The 20,331-nt window shown below is 42.9% G+C and overlaps 1 protein-coding gene across 1 annotated transcript in view; it reads left to right on the forward strand.

Annotated features, from left to right (window-relative positions):
* The window catches only part of RPH3A (rabphilin 3A), an 889,811-nt gene that overhangs the window by 724,470 nt on the left and 145,010 nt on the right, over nucleotides 1-20,331 (forward strand). Inside the window, exon 10 of the mRNA XM_085633027.1 lies at nucleotides 15,771-15,830. Coding sequence (XP_085489153.1) covers nucleotides 15,771-15,830 — 60 coding nt within the window. The remainder of the gene's footprint in view (nucleotides 1-15,770; nucleotides 15,831-20,331) is intronic.

Raw genomic sequence — 20,331 nt, forward strand, 5'->3', positions numbered from 1 at the left:
CCGGTCCAGGGAGGACCTAGCTTGGCAGTTCGGGCTGGACTGTTCCCATTGGGCACAGGGTCAAGACTGATTTGCATATGGCTGGGTCCAAACTGGAATGGCATGGTGAGCAAAGAAATGATGGATTTAGGCCCAGATCTCTGTACTGGTGTGAATGTATGACAATGTTCTGCATTCTGTCCATCAACTGTTGTTTTTGCATCTGTCATCCCAAGTGGGAAGGGTATGCCCAGACGTGGGTCCCGTGCTCTCCATGCCACTGGAATCAAGCTATCCTGGCTGATCATTGTTCTGCATTCTGTCCATCAATAGTTCTTTTAACTTCCGAAGCAGCACTGTATCATAGTGAGTGGACCACTGTATCAGACTTAGAAGAGACTAAATGAGGATGTACTGCCATGGTCCTCCTCACGACCTTAAACACAGGACCACACACTGAAATGTCTTTCAAATTAACTCCTATTACTGCATGAGAGGAGTGAATGAATTTAGCAAATAGGTTGTCCCTATTGTATATGATGTGTGTATATGCTTGCTATTAAAAATGTGTATAAATGAAATAAGAAGAGTAAAATATTTTTGATATATGCCAACATAAAAATATTTTAAAATGCTACATGTGAGAAATGTGCCCCACTCCATTGAATCCCTCTGTATTTTTTGCTTTTTGGACTACCCGGATTCTGGACTCCTGCTGTGAATCTCATTGAGTCTCACTATAAACTTTGTTAAGATGGTTTGGAAGCGCCTTTAAAGATACATTCTGTTGCTGCACAGCTAGAGTAAGAGGCTCTGTGCTGGTTGCTCATGAATATGTGCGCATGTGTGTGTGGCCTGAACATGCTAGATTGCCACTTAACTCAGCCAAGTATCTGACCACAGTTAGTCTGTCGCAAAGGGGACCCCTTATGAGTTGATGCAGACTTGGACAGGCCTTATATTATGAGTGGGCATTAACAGTGTAAATGCCTACATCTATATTGATTCACTTAATTAGTGCTTTACTGTATTGTACAGTATGAGCGAATGTGGCACCAATCTACATTTTCACCACAGTTACACAAGAGGCTAGGATGAAGCTCCCATATTATGGGAAATCGGGATGCCTACTGCAGATTTCCAAATGTATACCTCCTTGTGGCAGATTTGTAATTGTTCTCTGTTTCCGCTCTTAATTATATTCTGCCCTTTAAATTGCCCTGCTTGGCCGAGCTAATTACTCTGCTGGCCAGCTGGATTATCAAAGGCCTCCCCACACACTGTGGCTATTTACCAAATATTAGGCCTGTTCCCGGGAGAGGAAAGGGAGAAGGAATCTACAAGTGCTGCTCCACCTAGATGGTTACCCTGGATCTTCTGTGGAGTGGTCCTGCAGAAGTGTGACCTCCAGAAGGAGGGAGTTCATGACTCCCACTGACTCAAGGATCCTGCAAGTGCCAAAGGAGGCTGGGCCTAGGGGAAGTGCCAGCCAACAAGACAGGAAACCGGTCCTGTGTAAGGAGTGAGAACAGTCCAAATCAGGCTCCCCACAAATTTGGAACAGTTTTAGAGACTAGAAGCCTGAAATACATGCTTTCACTACCTAAAAGTGACCGCCAGGAGCAAATCACATCTTTCCCCATTAAAAATGGCACAGCAGGGGTCATACATTTGTTGTCTTCCTCCATGGGAGAGTTGTCAGTAGGGCTGGAGGCATCGGCACAGGATTTGCAGATTCTCATGGGAGAGGAATGCATGGCTTCCACTCCATGTAGTCCTCTGCCTGTTTTAGTGTCAGGGACACCCATCACTGAGCCTCCCACCCATGCTGACCATGAGCAGAAAGGATTGTGGATACCTGCTTCTGCCTGTGCTGGTTGCAGGTGGGTGGGCGAGCAGGGAAATAATCCGGCTCCCACACCAGCACACAGGAGCATTTCACCAGGAGCCTGCAGAGTCTGGAGGGGTGAGGGACTCCCCCCACTCTACAACTTGGCTATACTTGGATGCCCAATCGGGGCCAGGCACCCAAAATAAAAACAAATAAAAAGATCCTCAAAAACATTTTCTCGCAGCGCAGGGCCACACTCTTCAAAATGTTGACCAAAGGTACACACCAGAATGCACTGGGCCCACTTCATTAGTATATTTAGCATGGTTTGCCAAGAAGGGTAGGGGCACCATAATGCCACTTGCATGATTCTAGGGTGACACCCTGGAATAGCAGTCATTTCCCTTAAAACCACTGAAGCCCTCTCAACAGATTTCCCTAAATCACCCTAAGTGTTCAGTGTTGTAGAAAGACTGACTTTGGGAGACTTTCCTTCACTTTCCAAGCACTTTTGGCACTAGGTTTTTAACCTGATAGTTCTAGAGTCAAGGGACCCTTTTTGGGTAGTTGTAAGACTGCTTTGCAGCATGTGTAAAAGTAGAAACTGGGACTCTAGCCCTCACCACCTCCCCTAAGTTGAATTTGGACTGCTCTGCCTTGCTACCATGAGAGAGTCAAGTATTATAAAGAGGGTACTTGTTTCCCAGTAAAGGGAAATTGCAGGTTTATTGCTTTTGAATGACCCACATTCTTTACAACTAAAAAACCTGATTTCTTGCACTATGTATATGACTAACTTTGGTTTGGTGTATTTTAACTCCCTGTTGCATATAAACATTAAATAGAATTCAGTTTTTGAATCTAAGTAATGAGTATTTTTTAGGACATTGGGTAAATTCCATTTTTTATTGTTGGATACCTTGCCCACAGGCATTGTTGAGTTCCTCTTCTTTCGATTTTGAGTGTGTTCTGTGTTAGATCCGCCTGCAGCTCTTACAATGTGCAATTCATTAGTGATTGGCTTTGCTGGTTTGATTCTAACCCTTTATCTGACCCTAAACTTCTTTACAGTTTTATATAAAACTTTAAATTCTTCTAGATAAATTTTTAATTTCTTGCCTGGATCCTGATTGTGACTAGACTATTGATATTTCTTGGGGTTGAGCATTGTTCCTCCTGCATCTATATGTGCATCCTCCATGTATTTGAACTGTATTTGTAATTGTGAGCTGGTTCCTCAAAGAATTAATACATGGTTTGCGTTTGATGTGAAGAACAAGATTTTTTTCAATTTTGTACTTGTCCTGGCTTTGCAGTAGATGTTAGCAAGCAGGTTTATTAGTTTGCTTATCTGTTTCTTGTTTATCTTCTTCATGCTTTGGGATGGATTGGCACCAGGGCATATCACTGAGGGCCATACAGGGACTATAATGTCTTTCCCTCCTCCAAAAGTATACCTACTATTGCCATTCATTTCCAGGTGTGGAATCATTAAAGGGGCTTGTAAGAAACTAGGTTATTAGTTTAGAAGAGTAAAAGCCCCAGTCCAATAATAAACATAATCCTTGTTAGTGTGAATGTTAGAAATTGGGTCTCTAGTTGGCAGAGGTATGCACCCTGTTCAAGTAGGGACCACAATCCTAGTCAGGGTAAGCTACACACTGAAAGATAACCTGTGCTCACCCTTTGCTAGCTTGGCACAGAACAGGCAGGCTTTTCTAAAGAAGCAATGTGTAAAGCATTTGTACAACACATGCACACACATACAGTAACACAATGAAAACACCACAAAAATACTCCACACAGGTTTAGAAAAATAGAGAATCATTTTATGAATAAAACAGGACCAAAACAACAAAAATCCAATAAGTAGAACCGGAGTTATGTCATTTTTAAAGAATAAACCATAAATAGTGCTTAGAAGTCAACAGCACTGTAAGGTTACTTGAGGTCGGGCTAGACCGGTGTAAATCCAAAGGTCAGGTTGACCGCGATGGAGGGCAGGCCAGCTACAGGACTGAGACAGTTCCTACTGACAAAGTACCTTGGATGGAACAAGCTTCGATGTCAGAGACTCGATGCGAGGAGTAGAGGAGGCGCCGTGCCGTCATTGATCCCGCAGATGGAGGCCAGCGTCGGCATCGATCCACGCAGTCGATGAAGGCTTCGTCGATGAACCCCTTTACAATGCAGGCACTGCGTTGTCATTGAGCCGTGCTGTCAATCGTCTTCCAACCACATGGTCCAATGAGGTGATGTTAACGATTGGCTCCAGCATCAAAGGGCAATGCATCGGTTCCAACTGCCTCAAAGTCGGCACTTCGTACATTTTGATACAGAAACTGCTGCAGAACCCACTTCTGAGGCCCAGGACTGGATTAACACCTTAGTCAAGGGAGAACTCACTGATGGCAGAGTGTAGCAGCAGAGGTTGTAGGAAGTCTTTGATGATCCTGAGACTTCAGAAACAGGAGGCAAGCCATTGGAGCCACTCTGGGTTAAGGTGAGATTGGGTCCAGTCCTTGTCCTCAGCAGGGCAGAGATCAGCAGGCAGCAGGGCAGCTCAACAAAGCAGAGAAATAGTTCCTTCAGAACAGTCAGTCAAGTAGAGTGGCAATCCTTGTAGCACAGCAGTCCTTACTTCAGGCAGAGTTTTTCACAGGTCCACTAGTGTACTGTCTTGGTAGGGTCCGATCCCAAGTACTTATACCCATATGTGCCTTTAAAGTGGGGGTGGCTTCAAAGCTAGCCCTTGAAGTGCAGAGGTTCCCTTTCATCCCAGTCCTATTTGTTCTGTGGGGGGTAATCAGCCCTTTATGTGGGGCACAGGACACTGCCTATTCAGATGTAAATGTCAGCTCCCTCTCCCTGCCCAGAATGCAGGTGAATTCAGATGAGTTCTGCCACACGTACCCTTCCTGTGTTTGTGGCTGTCTAGAGGGAATGCACAATGTGTAGCATTCACCTACCACAACGTTATAAAATTTAAATGTTTTGTGTGAAAATAGCACCAAAAAGCACAAAGCACCACTCGCTGGTATCTGGTTGTACTGCACCATGTCAAAGTCACAAGATCAGGCTGACCTTAAAGGAGTGCATATTGGATACAGGGACCAAGTCCATTTGAAGAACCACAGCTGGTGCTTCCTATTGCGGGGTTCACATGGAGGTTGGTGTTGGCGTGAGGAACGCCCTTCACTGGGCCTTCTTGTTGGTGGTTGACACAGGTGGTTGCTGTTTGGTGTGAAGAGCAGGTTGCCATCAGAACTTCATGTTAGCAGGAGACACAGTGACTGTTGTTGATCTGAGGGGCCAGCTTATCGTCGCGACGAACACCAAACTTCTGGATTTTCACCGAGAGCTTGGTTTTGAGACAGTGGTACACTCTGATGCTAGTTAAGGGTCCATGTCCTAGGGGCACCTCTTGAGGATCAGGACTCACTCCAGAGACCTACAGCAGGGCTTAGGCAGGTCCAGTTAGCACTGGTCAGTGGGACAGTTGCAAGTAAGGTCTCTGGAAGCTTGTTGTCTTCCTGTATCTCAAACAGGAGGTCAGCCAACTGACCCTTGTAGTCACTTCTGGGGGTCCTGGGTTCAAGACAAGCAGGTCCAGTCTGCTTCCTTCAGATAGCTGGGTAGCCCCTCTTCTGAATCTTCCACAACTCCTGGAGTGTTCCGTTGAGAGGTGGCACATTTATACCTAGTGCCAGACTTTGTGTGGAGGACAATCCCTGACCTACTCCCAAACTGGTTATGCTCAGTTCTTCCTTTTCCCTTGGGTTTGGCTCCAAACTGTCTATGGTGACAAAGGCAAGGGCAGGCCTAGTGTCAGGTTCCTTTGTACGTGCTGCTGGCAGGGTCCTCTGAAGTGCAATCAGGACAGGGCACACATCTTTCCCAACCATTCTGTCAGGAGAACCTACTCCCCATGTATGGTAGGATCACACAACAGGAGAACCATTTACAAGCATGTGACACTGGACACTTGCAGAAAGGCACATTTGGCTTTGGCAAGAAGAGGCCAACTTTTTAAAGGTGCCATTTTCAGAAGAGTAGCCTAAAATCCGACTCTACCATTAAAGGGGATTTTAAATGACAATTCAAATGAGTGAAATCATTATTTCTCTATCTATTCACAAACTGAAGTTCTCACTTAGAAGTGTAATAAGGTAACCCAGTGTTAGTCTGTGGGAGAATAGCCTTGCCACAGTGAAATATAACTTAAGACGTTTGTCACTGTCGGGACATGTAAAACTTGATTACACATGTCCTGCTTTTTAAATAACACGTCCCTTGCCCTATGAGCCTTTAGGGCCTATCTCAGGGGTGACTTATAAGAATTTAAAAGGATGGCTTAGGCCTGGCAAAAGGTCTATTTTGCCCGGTCCAAATGGCAATTTAAAAGTGCACCACAGGCTGCAGTGGCATGTTTTACATTGCTAATTCAGTGGATGGCACATTGAGTGCTGAAGGCCATTTATAACATTTAATGTACAGGCCCTGGTTACATGTAGTGCCATTTACTAAGGTCTTTTTAAGTAAATTATATGTGCCAATTGGGTTTCTAACATCTTTGACATGCTAAGAAGGCAGAGCACAAGCACTGAACCACCGGTTAGTAGGAGTAAAATGTGCAGAATCAGAAAAGCCAACAAAAAACAGGCTCATCAAAGGAAGCAAAAAAATCTGGGTCGATCCTGCAGAAAGGGCAAGATCCAATAGGGTTAAATATGGTAATGCTCATAAGAGGGATGGATTTTTGGAAGGGATTTGAAATAATAAATCATGCTAATAAATGCATTGATGTGAACAATGGGTTGAGTAAATGTATGGCAAGGTGTCCAATAAGTTTCAGCACCTCAGTCAACTATTTGTAATGCACTTCTTGCATTTGGGGAATATCTCATGACAATGTATTTGTATGTAACAGCTTTTTAGGCTTCGCCTGCACAGCACTTGTGAAATCTATTGTTTTAATATAAATCTGAAAAGAGGCTTACACTCCGCCCTCCATGTTTTTAACTGGCTCCTGTGCTTGCCACTTACTTTTCCTTACGTTTCTATTGGCTGTAGCATACTACTTCTTGTTTTTCCTCGTGTTTCTCTCTTATTAGTGTCCTGTGGCCCTAATACTGTTTACATCCGCTTTGGTGGAACTTATTTTAAGTGTGTCATTACCCCTGCTGTCACCACAAGATCTACAGCCTTATAGAGTCAGCCTTTTAGCTTTATTTACCTTGTGGTCACATGACTACTCATGTAACTTCTCTTAATGAGCTTAACAAGCTATTCATGGGAGTAATGGTGTTACGCGCTTCTCTTAATTTCACGCAGATGCAGATATCATGCCTGTAGGCTTCTGATTGCATGTTTTTAGTGAGCAGCGTTTCCCTTAATAAGTATATTGCCTGCAAAAGAATTATTTACTTGTCATTTAAGTTTTTCAGTTTATGTGCCACACCGATGCCTTTGTTGTTCCTCTGCTTACAATAATAGTGTTACGGACCGCATGCTTCAATTTGAAATACACTCAAATTTGTCTTGGCTCCTGGTTTGATTTCAAATGTATTTGTAATTTACCTTTATATACCCTCTTTTTCATGTGGCAATAGTAGTTCTGTTGTTTTGTTTGGCATATTAGTAGCGTTATGACCCTCTCGTTTTTTTTTAATCACTGCACCCCTATGCTGGTCTCCCCTATATACACCGACAACTTGTTTCAATTCTTAATACTCTATAAAACAGCATTTGTACTTTTGTCTAATTCATAGCCTGTTAAAAACATTGGGTTCTGGCAGTAAACTTTATTTTCCCACTTTTTCTTGCCGCAAGAGCACCTTTGATTTTAATTTCAGTATGGGAGTCGCATTTCAAACCGCTCCACTTGTTTTATTCCTGCATCCCTATATAAGTCTCACTTACTTTGCATTGGTGGTCTTTTTAGGTTTCCCCTGCGCATCGCTTGCGCTGTGCTTGAGAAATCTTTTGTTTTTAATACAAGCCTAAAAGGGACTTACTTTCTGACTCCTCTGTTTCCTGGCTTCTCATTTGTTCCTGTGTGTGCCACTTACCATTCCTCCATTTCTATTGGCCGTAGCATATTTTCCTGCATTTACCAATGCTTGTTTCTCATCTGCTTCTCCTATCAGTTTCCTGCCACGAAATACTGTTAACATCTGCTTTGGTGGAACTATATTTACTCTTGCAGCATATTTATATAACAATTTATCACCCAGGGAGATGAAGTGAATTGCACACAATCACAGGATGTTGCGCGTCGCCGCGGAGACTCAAATTGGGTTCCCCAGCTCTCTAGTCAGCAGCTCTGGCCACTGCACCACATCTTCTCCACTTCTGTATTATCTGTCAAGGAGCTGTTTCCTTCTGCCGGACAATGATTGATGAAAACAGCTCCATATTTATTACATAGGCAAAACTGATGCATTACCAATGTTTGTTTATATATTTGGTTCACTTTGTTTTCACTTTACAAATCGATGTCACATTCCACGTTTTCATAAACTATAATGTTAATGGAAGAATACTCCGCACGAGCAGCTTTTATCATTATTAATCAAATGTTTTTCATTGCACCTCCACGTAAACGGTTTCAGATGCAAGCTTTATTTATTTATAACATTAATTTGAGTTCTATACAAGCTTTTTTGGCTCTTTGATTGTATCACAGGCAGTTCTTTCGCATTCAGCGGTTCTGGGTGTCACTCGCCTCCCTTTTAAATCCTTGTCTATATGTAATCAAGTGCTAACTCCACATGTCATTTCCTGATTTTCACTCTTTTCTCTTTTGCTTATCACGCTTCGTCTCATCACCCTTTGCATCACCTTACCTTGGTTTCTTTCAGTTTGTGCTTTTGTGCAGTTTTAAATGTGAAACTCCTATGTGGCCTTTTTAGATTTCGTCTGCAGAGCGCTTGCGCTTTGCTTGTGATAGGCTTCACCTGCACAGGCTTTTTTGCTCATTTCTTGTTCTCTTTTTGCCTTTTCTGCTCATTTCTTGTCCTTTATTTTGCTTTTTTCTTATCGTTTTTTACCCTCTTCTCGTGATTTCCCTCCTCCCGCCGCCCAACATCCTTCCTTCCCCTCAAGGACTTCTTAATGGAGACCGCAACGCGACTCCATCGAGCAGGTGCTCGTGCCAGCTCCCCCTGCGACTGGTCTCCTGTCCAGCTCGCCTGCAGTCCACTGCCTTCTTGCTGCTTTGCACTTACTGCTCTCTGTTGGTGCCTTCTCGTTTCTTATTTTAAATATAGCCACTGGAACGAATTTTGAGATAATTCTGTGGCAGGTGTGTGAGTTCCTGTCAGTGTCATTGCCACTGGAACTGGCAACATCTAAACCTTTCCCTGGTACCGTCTCATGTATAGAAAGCGGCCCTGCCATCATAGAAGCGTCATACATGTGCACAGATTTCAGCAGATGGCGTTTTTTAGCTTCTGGGAAAGTATGGGAATCTTCAACAATGCTTGAAATCACGTTCACATTTTCCTCCCATTAACAGATGACTTCCAGCAGAGCAGCTTTTCAATTAGCTGGGCTTAATTGAGGCTTAACCTGATAGCAAGCATTTAAGGCTCAGGCGAAGCTCACTACATAAAAATGCAAAAACACAACAAATGTTGGCAAACCCAATATGTTTTGCCTCTGTGAAATCTATTGGTTTTGTCAATGTTTTTTAGACATGCAACATAGCAGCCTGTCTTAAAGTTAAATTAAATAAAAGCAGTATGGCATGGTAAACGTTATCTGTATCATAGCTCTTTTTTTTAATTGTTTGCTGTGCCTTCAGCTCAGGCAGACAGCTGAAATTGTATCTAAGAATAGGCAGTCTGGCACAGAAAAGGCTGATTAAAAAAATATCAAACTAATTGTCACACAGGACTGTTGAATGGTTTAATTTAAAATAGGTAAAAGAGAAATCTGGAGCACAATAATTACCGCGCTTCATTGCAGGGAGAGGTGACAAATGAGATTAAACGGGAGACACCTCAATAAAATGCTTAAATGTTAAACAAAATTGATGTTACTGCACAATATATTACTTTTCTCAATAAAGTCATAAAACTTTTACAGAGTTTACGTAACTCATAATGCACAACTGCTCTACAAACTAAAGCTTACAACAACAAAAAAGCTTATTATTAATACCATAGGTGAAACGTATTGCATTTAACAATGCTTGTTCAGTAAGGGAAAGCTCATGTTTAGGGATGTGATAAGTTTGGTATTTTATTTGCAGCTTTCATAGATAAATGTAAAACACTTTGTAACTTTGCAAAGCTTTTGATTTTGCAATGAAAATCATAACTTTTGAGAACATTTATTTTACATGTAGCTAAGTGCGTTTCTTTATAGCACGCATCACTAAATACAGGAAACAGTTGCCATTCTTCCCCTGGACAATAGCATTGTGCACAGAAAAATCCTGAAAATGGTAAATTACAGAAAGAAATTCAGAATAGTTTTGTTTGCAGCTTGACAAGGTTCAGGTACAGTAAAAATTAATTCACTATGCCGTAAAAAATGATTTTTCAGTGCACCAAAAATGTAGGGCAGGGGATTCTTCAATGGTGTAGCAAAGTGCAAAAAATCACCAAACATTTCCAACATTTGCAAAAGAAAATCCTTTTACTTACCATATTTCACTTCATTGCAGTGTAATGGACTTTTTCTGGATTCAAATTCAGCTAGGGCTGCCATTCATAGCAGAATTGTAAGACATATTGAGTTAGGTGCTGAGAAGGACTGCATGGGAAAATATATTGTTAGAACCTGAGGTCTCTAGTTGGCATAGGTATGTACCTTTGTTCAAGTAGGGACCCTTGCTTCTAGTCAGGGTAAGGGGGATACAAACTTTAGATAACCCCTGCTCATCCCTTTGGTAGCTTGGCACGAGCAGACAAGCGTATCCCGAAGGCAATGTGTAAAGTATTTGTACTCAAAACAGACCGTATCCCAGTGAAAACACCACAAATGCACACCACACCAGTTTAGAAAAATAAGAGTATCTTTATCTAAACCAAACATGACCAAAACAACAAAAATCCAAAATACAATGAACAAAATAGCACTTAAAAACATGTATTTCCAAAAGATAGCTTGTAGGAAACAAATAGCTCCACCTGGGGCTATTATTATGTTGTGACAGGCACAAATCCAAAGTACGGCACCAACCACGAGGTGCGCAGCTTCGGGCACGGAGTCACATGGACCCCCAAACAACAGTATGGACGATGCACAATGTTGTGGAGGTGAGGCGTTGGTGCAGAGGTCGAGGCCGGTTCCCTGGTTGCCACGGGGGAGGTGATTTGTCAAGTCTAGGACAGGAGAGGGTGGCTGTGTCGGCGATGAGATGTCAGTTCCGGTGAGGGGAAGCGAAGTCGAAGAGTTTGTGAAGTCATCCTCGTCAGTTATCGGCTCCGCGAAATCGGGATGCTGGCGGTGATTGCATTGGTACCAGCGCTTGCGTCAGGAAGGCCGATAACTGCAAGCGCCGAACTGCATCAGAGCTGCGGTGTAGGCGGAGCAGTGCACAGGCACTTCACAAGCAGTGCCCCTGTCCTTTGTGCAGGTCATGGCGTCAATGGCGATGGCAGAGTTGTTTTTCTTGCTTTCTTTAAGTTTCTTGCAGCTCCCAAAGGCAGGAATAACCAGCGGTGGCTGCAATAAACAAAGGGTGGTTGGGCGGATGAAATCGCACAGGACGCATCACGAAGGGGGAATACGATTTTTTTTGTTTTTTTAAAGTACCTTTCGCTTCCGGCTGCCTCAAGCATCTCGTCTCGTCGCGCCGCTCTCTGCTTCACGTCTTGTCCCAGCAGCCTCTGGGACAGACCCCTGTCCCCACGGGGTTTGGTCTGAGTGGGCAGAAAAGACACCCTGCTCAGACCAGGGAGTCTGTGGGGTTTCTCCAGCCCGGCTGCTCAATGCAGCTGGGCTGGAGAAAACCTAAGTGCGCATGTGTGTTTTGGTCAGCCTGAAACAGCCGGACAAACACACATGAGCACTTAGGGAGTGGCGTGCATTCCTCCTCCCCCCCCCCCCCCTCCCCAGCCTCGGTCCCACCCCTCCCAACACCGCTGGCTAAGAGCCAGCAAATGTAAAATAAAACGATGCAAGAACATTGTTTTATTTTACATCTGCTGGCTCTAAACCAGGCAGTGGGGTGACGCTCCTTCGCCATTCGGAATAACCTCCTGGCAGGTCAGAACTCCCAGTAGAGGAGGTCAGGGGAGCTGGTGGTGAAGTCTTTGTGTCCCTGACATTTCAGAACTGGAGGCCAGCACACACAAGCCCTTGGAGAATCTTCTTCAAGCAGGTTCACAGCAAAGTTCTAGTCTTTGTCTTTCCCTTGGCAGAACCAGTCACTGCAGGCCAACCCAGCAAAGCACATACAGCAAAGGGGAAGTACTCCTCCTTACAGCCCTCCAGCTCTTCTCCTTAACAGAGGTTCCTCTTGAGTCCAGAAGTGATCTAATTCTTTGGGGTTGAAAGTCCACTACTTATACCCCATTGTGTCTTTTTCTCTTTGTGGCAAGGGACTCTGAACCCAGTCCACACTAGTTCTGTCCTCTCTGGTGCAGCATGACCACAGGAGGTGGAGACAGCATTGTGCAAAGGAGACACAGCCTATTCTGGTGCAAGTGAAACTCCTCCCACCACTCTAAATGTAGGCAAGGGTGATTCAGCTCAGTTATGAGTCACGCAGGAAAGGCAGGACACACCTCAACCCCCCTTGTGGCTGTCTGCAGAGAATGCACATCCCCAGCCCCTGTCACTCCAAAACCAGACAGTCAATACGCTAAACAGCAGAGGCTCACAGAAAGATTAAATAAGAAAATGCCTACTTTCTAAAAGTGGCATTTCCAAACACACACTTGAAAAAATATCTTCCTAAATAGATGTGTTATTAAATTCTGAGTTCAGAGAGTCTAAACTCCACTTCTCTATATTGTCCCTAATGAAAGTTATACTTCTAAGATGTTACAGAGCAACTCCCATAATATCCTATGGGACAGATAGGCTTTCAATAGCCCTACCTTTCACATACATTGCACCCTGACCATGGGGTACCTTGGGCCTACCATAGGGGTGCCTTACATATAAAGGAAGGGATGCTTAGGGCTTGGCAAGTGGGTGTACTTGCCATATCGACATGACAGTTTAAAACTGTGCACAGACACTGTAGTGGCAGGTCCAAGATATCTTCACAGGGCTACTCGTGTGGGTTGCACAATCAGTGCTGCAGGCCCGCTAGTAGCATTTGATTTACAGGCCGTGGGCGCACACAGTGCACTTTACCAGTAAATCAAATATGCCAGTCATGGATTCGTAATCATAAGAACAATTTATACAGGAGGCACTTGCACTTTGACACTGATCAGCTGCGGCAAAGTGCCCAAAGCAAATAAGCCAGCAAAAACTAAATTCAGTATACCATAATAAATGCAGTTGAAAGCAAAAAATCAGGGGAAACTACTCCATATGTGTTCTCTGAAAATTGAGTAATGTAAGGAATCAACATTTGAATTGAATTTAATCCCATACACTTGAATCCATTTGAACAGACTGAAATTCCATTGTGGTATTATACTGTTTTGTAAACATTGTGCATAACTTTAGTATAGATCCACCATTCAGGAATGTAACTTACGTGTCTGTATGTGCCAGGAAGGGAAGATTGTTAGAGAGATCTAGGGACTGGCGAGAGCACATTGCTCATAGACTGGAACTGCACTGATATAAGAAATCCATAGTTACATTATAATATAATTCAGAAACTGAGAAAGTCAAATTCCTTTCAGATAAAGTTTTTAAGTGAAGGGACATACAATAGCTTCCTTTGCTTCATTTTGTTCAGAAACCACATATTTTCTAATGATGAGAAACATCAGTAACAATTTTTCCAAATTGCTTCAAAACATCTCGGGAAATTAGGCCCCTCTGGCGGAAAGCAGCAGGGTTTCCACTTTTTACAGAAGTTAATTTTGTGAAACACCATTTCGCAAGATGTGCAATTTCCCAATTGCTATTGCAGTTTGGGTCAAAAAATTTGATGTGGGGGTCGTGTTCTGCAAAAATACTCGTATTTCTTTTTAGGTAGTGGTTTTGTACGGATGGTATCATTTAGAGATTGGTAATACATCAGGTGTACTACTTGAAGGCGGAAAGTTATTGCAGTGAGGAGATGCATTATGACCGCCTTGTAAGGCAGTATTCCTCCATCACTCGGAATCTGTGGAATGCTATGACTTGTCCAGTAACACGATTTCCGCACTTTAGCTCCATTACCAATACTCTCTAATTGAAGGCTAGAGAGAGGAAGCATGTTAGCCTCAATATTTTGGCATAGAGAGACAGAAGTCATTCTTGCTGTCAGCTTTTGATAGTTCAATGTTGTGGTAAATACCATAACCCCACCAGTAAGCCAGAGCTTATTTAATAAAGAAAAATAATACTTAGAGTGGTGCTGTGGGTCAGCCTCCTTCATTCATTCATTTTGAAAGTGTCATTCACATTTTGTATCAGCCGAAAGGAAAGCCATTTGGTATTTGTAGCGCCTGCCATCAAGAGTGATGGAATTTTCCACTTTCCCTATCTGTACCAATAGGCAAATGAGACTGTCTTTATTTTTAGTGCTGTGGCAGGCACCACACATAAGCTGGATGTGTTGGCATTTTATATGTCCAGCCTCACATTACAGATAATAGGAGGAGCACAGGCTTACCACACCTATCGGACTCAGGCTGAGTTAGCTGCAGGACATGGTCCCACGTGGAGGGTCTGGTGGCTTAGTGGACTAATGTCTCCAGAGAAGTGCCTGTGTTTGACTTCATGGTCACAGGTTCAAATCCTGGTGGGTCCGCTCAGCCTTTCATCCGTGCAAGGTCGATCAAATGAGTTCCATTGAGTTGGGTAACAATAAGCATCTGTTATTCAGCACCAAGATACCCGTCGCGGTGAACATGTGCTTTACAAATACACGTTATGTTATGTTACTCCTATAAACTCCACATGCCTACCCTACAAAATCTAGTATCGAGCTCAACTGTTATCACGGTAACTACATTGGAGCAACACCTAAAACTGAATGGGTTCGACCCTTATTGAAAACGTACATGATGAATATGGTGCTGTTTACAGGAGGGAGGGACAGCATCGCACCGTATGTGAGGAAGAACAATAACTGTGTAAGATCTTTATTATTGACTGGAATACTGATACCACCTACCAAAATCTTGCAGCTTACTGTAGTTCTTACAGACATTTTACCAGATGATCATTGGACATCATGGTACTCATCGTATGAATGGTACCTGCATTTCAAAATTACCTAGATCTTGTGAAATTGTATACTTGTGATTTACTGCCCTCACTTTTCTCTTTGCATATGACTTCCTATTTACTGCACACCCTTTGCACTTCATCTTTGGTCTGCACTAGGATCATGCTTTAATTGTCAAATTAAGCATATATGACCATGACCTTGAGAGTTTGTGGGAGACTTTGAGGCTGTCAGAGTACCTCACATCATTTACCCTGAAGAATCCCAGTATATCTTGGGACGAAACCCATTGGCTGACATGTCCTTGCTTTTTGTGAATGTAAAACAAATTGAAGAACCCTACTCCTTTGGACTATAACTTGGTCACACATACATGTTACTCAAAGTATATAGAGGAGATAAGCTACAGTGCATGTGGATATGAGTGTAATTTAGTTCCTTGCAGCTTGGCATTGGATTTGATCTACCCATATTGCCCGAACGAACATAGAGATCCTCTGGGAGTTGGGTCTTTCTTTTGGTTTGTTGCACCCTTTCAACCTACAATCTGTATAAATAAAGGAGATGGAATTGAGTTCAAATATATTTTTCCACAGCATCTTATTCTAACTTCTTATGATGACCTGTAGAGTAACTAAGTTCCCTTTTATTTTCCAGCCCCTCCTGCTGGTGGTAGGCCTGGACCAGGCACAGCTGGAAGATATCCAGAAAGGCAAAGTAAGAAAATGTGAATCGAAAATGGGCACTTACATCTTTGGGTTCGAAATGGGTTGCTCGCTTTTCTTGCCCAAAAAATCTGATTGTTGGCTTGACAGAGTTTCTTGCAGTTGAAATAGTGATCATGCAATAGGTTGTTTCTTTACCCATTATTCTAAAATGTCCCCTTTCAACATACACTGGTCACAGTAAGCAAACGTTACCCCCTTTAAGACCATTCCTTCAAAATTCGTCCTAGAACGTGTGCGCCAACAGGTGATGATGCAGAAATTTATGTATGATATAGCGGCCATGTTCTCCTTGGTTGATGTATGCATAGAATGGGGTTGGGCCATTATCAAGCAGGTGGACTGGCTAGGCCACATTCATATATATAAAGGAAGATCTTGTACTTATTAATTGATGACTGAGAGAAGATGTTTAATTACAAGATGAGATAGTTGATGTGTTTAAAAACTATCTCTCACCATATACAGTAGATTGAGGAGGTACTGTATATTTAGAAATGTCCTTCTTTGGTTTATGTGGATCTGAACAAGAAGCATAAAGTCGTTCTGGCTAATATCAGGTGTATATTCTCAACTTTTGTAGTTAATAAAAGCAGTATTATTGGTGCCACGAATTACGGGTGGCCTAGTCACAGGCTGATCAAGCATACCCTATAGTGTAGCCCCTCATCTTCAGGAGAATTAAGCCTGTAAAACATAGTGCAGTCTGTAAAGAACCTCCTAGATATATCTGCTTCAAAGCTTTAGTCAGTGTTAAGGAACAATGGTCCCTAACAAACAATTTATTAGTACACAGTATATACGAATAGTAATACAATGAGGACTATTTTATGTCCAAATGGACATGGTATTTTAATGTAAGGCTGAACAGAAAAAAGTATATACAAGTGGGAGCAGATTCAAAACAAAGATTTAAGGCATCTGAAAGTTGTGGCCAACCAATTTAAACATTTAAGCCAGTACGGAATATATTGGCACATCCTAGCACATATTGATAAAATTATTCAGTTATGTCATCGTGCACAGAGTTGATGGCATTTTGATCCTTTACGGAATGCAGGGATCATCTTCTTGAGGCGTAGGCCTTGAAAGCCTCTGTTGTGCACAAGGAATCGATGAATCATGGTACCAGCGTTGCGCAACGTTGATAAGGGGCGGCAGGAAGAGCCCTGAGGCAATAATGGGGTATATATTGGCCACGCAAGGAATTATGAACAACCAATGGTTGGACGGTGGCAAGTCTTGATGGGACAAATAATTAAATGCTCGGACCCAGATTTCCAAGGGATGTCTCTGTAGGACGAGTGCCCACATTCACGGAGAATGAGTCCCGTGGCCGGTGCTCGAGGAGAATGAAGCAGCAGGGAGATGATGCCGTCCGACTCATTCTTACCACTATCAGGAGGCAATACTTCTAAGCACGTTTAGGGTGTCTGAGGACATGTAATGCAGGAGTAGCCTAGGATGGGCATTAGGGGCCACCCCTGTACATTTTTTAAGCACCCACCATTAGAAACAGAAAAGCACATCTTTTTCAAGTGTCCATTTTTATTCAGATAGAGGACATTCCTAGCTCTGCTTATTTAGTAAAGGCCAGCATATCCGAGGATGCTGTGGCAAAAGCACTCATAAACTTTAAAGAATATTGATGCCATTTAAGCAGTCTGTGAGCTTTGGGAAAGTTTTAATGTGAAGTCTGGCCGGATGGAAAGTATTGACTAATAGCTTATTAGCATGAAGTACCCGTCTAATGGACCGCGTGGTAAGTGCTGTCGTGAGTGGACGGCTTTCTATGATTAGGTGTGTTTTAAACCGCATTTAGTCTAATAATAAATACAAAGATGAAGTGAATGGGACATACCGTCTGAGTGAGGACAAGCCGCAGGCTGGCTTAGCTTCATCAGTGGAAATGTCAAGGAATATCTGAGAGATGAAACGGTGGTACCACTGACGGGATCACCAGTTCTCACCACTGGGCTGGGAACTTCCGCTCTTTTCCAATAAATGATTTCAGATTAAAATATCCCCAGCCGTTGTGAATCGCAAAGTAGTATCTGTCATGTGAAAGCAGTTTCCACGAATAACTTGACTCCGACATCTTGACCTTCTCGAGCTCCCAGGTTATTGTGGAGATTAAATAATGAGCGAAAAGGCAGTTCAGTTTATGAAAACCATTTTCCTGGGGGCCTCCATATCAAACTGATTTAATGTCCCACTTAGGCGGTTGTTCGGCACCTGTCATAAAACAAGTGGTGGCAAATGTGGTGCAAATACTGATGTACCAGATGACCTTGCTGTACAAGCGCTTCTTGGGTGGGGGTGGGGCTGGGGGTGGGGGCGGGGCTGGGAATGGGGAAAGGATGCATCAGCATTCCCTGCAGAGGCCTGCTCTATGCACACACTAGCTATGTTACACTTCTAGCTGTTAGACATGCTATAGTGTTTTGAAACTCTTTCATGTAAATTGTAACACGCTGCTTCACCATTACGGACAGACATTTCCAGACATCTCATGCAAGGAGGTCACCTTAAGAATTATTATCGTGAATAAGGCAATGAACTGACTTTTTCTTGAGTCGTCTCTCGTCAAAATGCACCTGTGCCTAGAACATGGGAATGTTTTGCATAGGAATAAAATGTGCAATATTGACAAATCTCAGAGAGTGATTGGTGCTTTTAAGAAACAGTGTAGTGCACAGGTGAAACTTGTGCACAATGAAGATAGGAACAAAAAGGCCTGTGCAAAAAAGAAACCATATTCTAATCACCCCAAGTACTTTTGCAAAACGGAAGTGTCAAAGGGATGGCTACATAAAGGCTAAGTCATTGAGGGGCAGAAGCAACAAGGAGGCCACGCCCACATATGATTTCCTGTTTTTAATAGTAGAGTCTATTTTGGGTGATTCCCCAACTACCCTTCTTCCAAACAGAACTAGAACATTAACAAGGCTTATCTCTTTCACAGGGGAAATAGTGTTTGGGGAAACTGTTTAAAAATGAAAATATAATGAAACTGTTCAGAAGGCCTTTCCCCTCTTCATCCTGCGCAGGCGCAAAGTGGGACAGGTGCAAGATGAGCCTATGCTCTGGTGAATGTTCATGTTTCCCATGAATCCCATGCATGTTGTACTTTATAGGCATTTTGCACATGGAAATAATTGCTAATTAGCTGGACTAAGTATTTTTGACAGCAACAAAGTTACAAATGTCTGCATAGTGCGTTTTGCTAAAACATTAATTTCGAAGGTAATCAAGCTCAACTTTTTCCGAAGAAAGCCACGTGATGTGAAACTGGCTGGATTGTTTGACAGGATTTTAAGAGTTGAGAATACTTATTCAGCCTGCTCATTTCTGCCTAAATAACGGTATGCCTCCGTCTATCCTTTGTTACAAGCTCCCAACAAGTTGCTAAGCCCATCCAAATGGTACATACCTTACTCGGGTGAGGAGAAGGCACCTATGATGAAGCATTCCACTATTATTTGAGAGCATGGAGTCTTCTCCTAATAAACTAAGATATCTGTGATGTGACAGGAGATTACGCAGTAGGATAATCCCGGATTAGGAAACCCCGTACCTGTTGTGTATTAGCCTCTGACTACCACACAGCATTGAAAATATCAAGCATAAGGTTTGTACGGTATTTGCATATGTGAGTTTCTTTTTTTTGTTTTGTTTTATATAGCGCGAACTAGACCCGAGACATCGGGTATCAGAGCGCTTTACATTTGAACCAGTTTTGTTACAGATGGAAACATTCATTTTTTTAGGCACGGGGAGATTAAGTGATTTGCCCAGAATCACAGGCTGTTGAGCGTCGTTGCCGAGACTCGGACCCGGTTCCCCAGCTTTGAGGTCGACCACTCTAGCCGTAAGGCTACATCCTCCCCTGTTAAGAACCTTACTGGTGTGACCTGAAATCCTACTATTGGGCCGCAATAAGACCTTTCTATGAATCCATCTGTGGAAGGTTTGCCCTGCTTCCATTATGGAGATACAACGGGTTGGACTCGGACAGAAAATAGTCGCAGGCACTAAAATAAGTATCCCATATTAGCTAATTATATACCTTAAAAAAAGTGCCTCATGTTTGCTAATTGGGGCAGTTTTAAACTTGCAAACACACGTCGAAAAAGTGTTTTGCAAGGTATGGAAGACTGTATGGATTTGAGCTTGCTGCAGGCAATGTTTGTTAAATATCAGTGAGATGAACAGTGAAAAGAGGTTCAGCAGACCATAAAACAGATTGCAGGAGTTGTAGCTCTTGCTACATGTGCGAAAAGAGGGTGCGACACTGCTCCTTTAGGCTGGAGTCCTGCTAGACTTTAAGGATATACTCTTGAGATTCAATTGACTGCAATAAATGCAAATGGTAATCATTAACAATAGATATACTAAACATCTGCCATCACTCAGACCATTATTAATATATTTTGGACAGCTCTACCCTTGTTCCTGATTTGAGACAATCGTATGAATGGTAGTATCCCAAA

Source organism: Triturus cristatus, chromosome 11, assembly GCF_964204655.1.
Source record: "Triturus cristatus chromosome 11, aTriCri1.1, whole genome shotgun sequence".
Classification (NCBI taxonomy): Eukaryota; Metazoa; Chordata; class Amphibia; order Caudata; family Salamandridae; genus Triturus; species Triturus cristatus.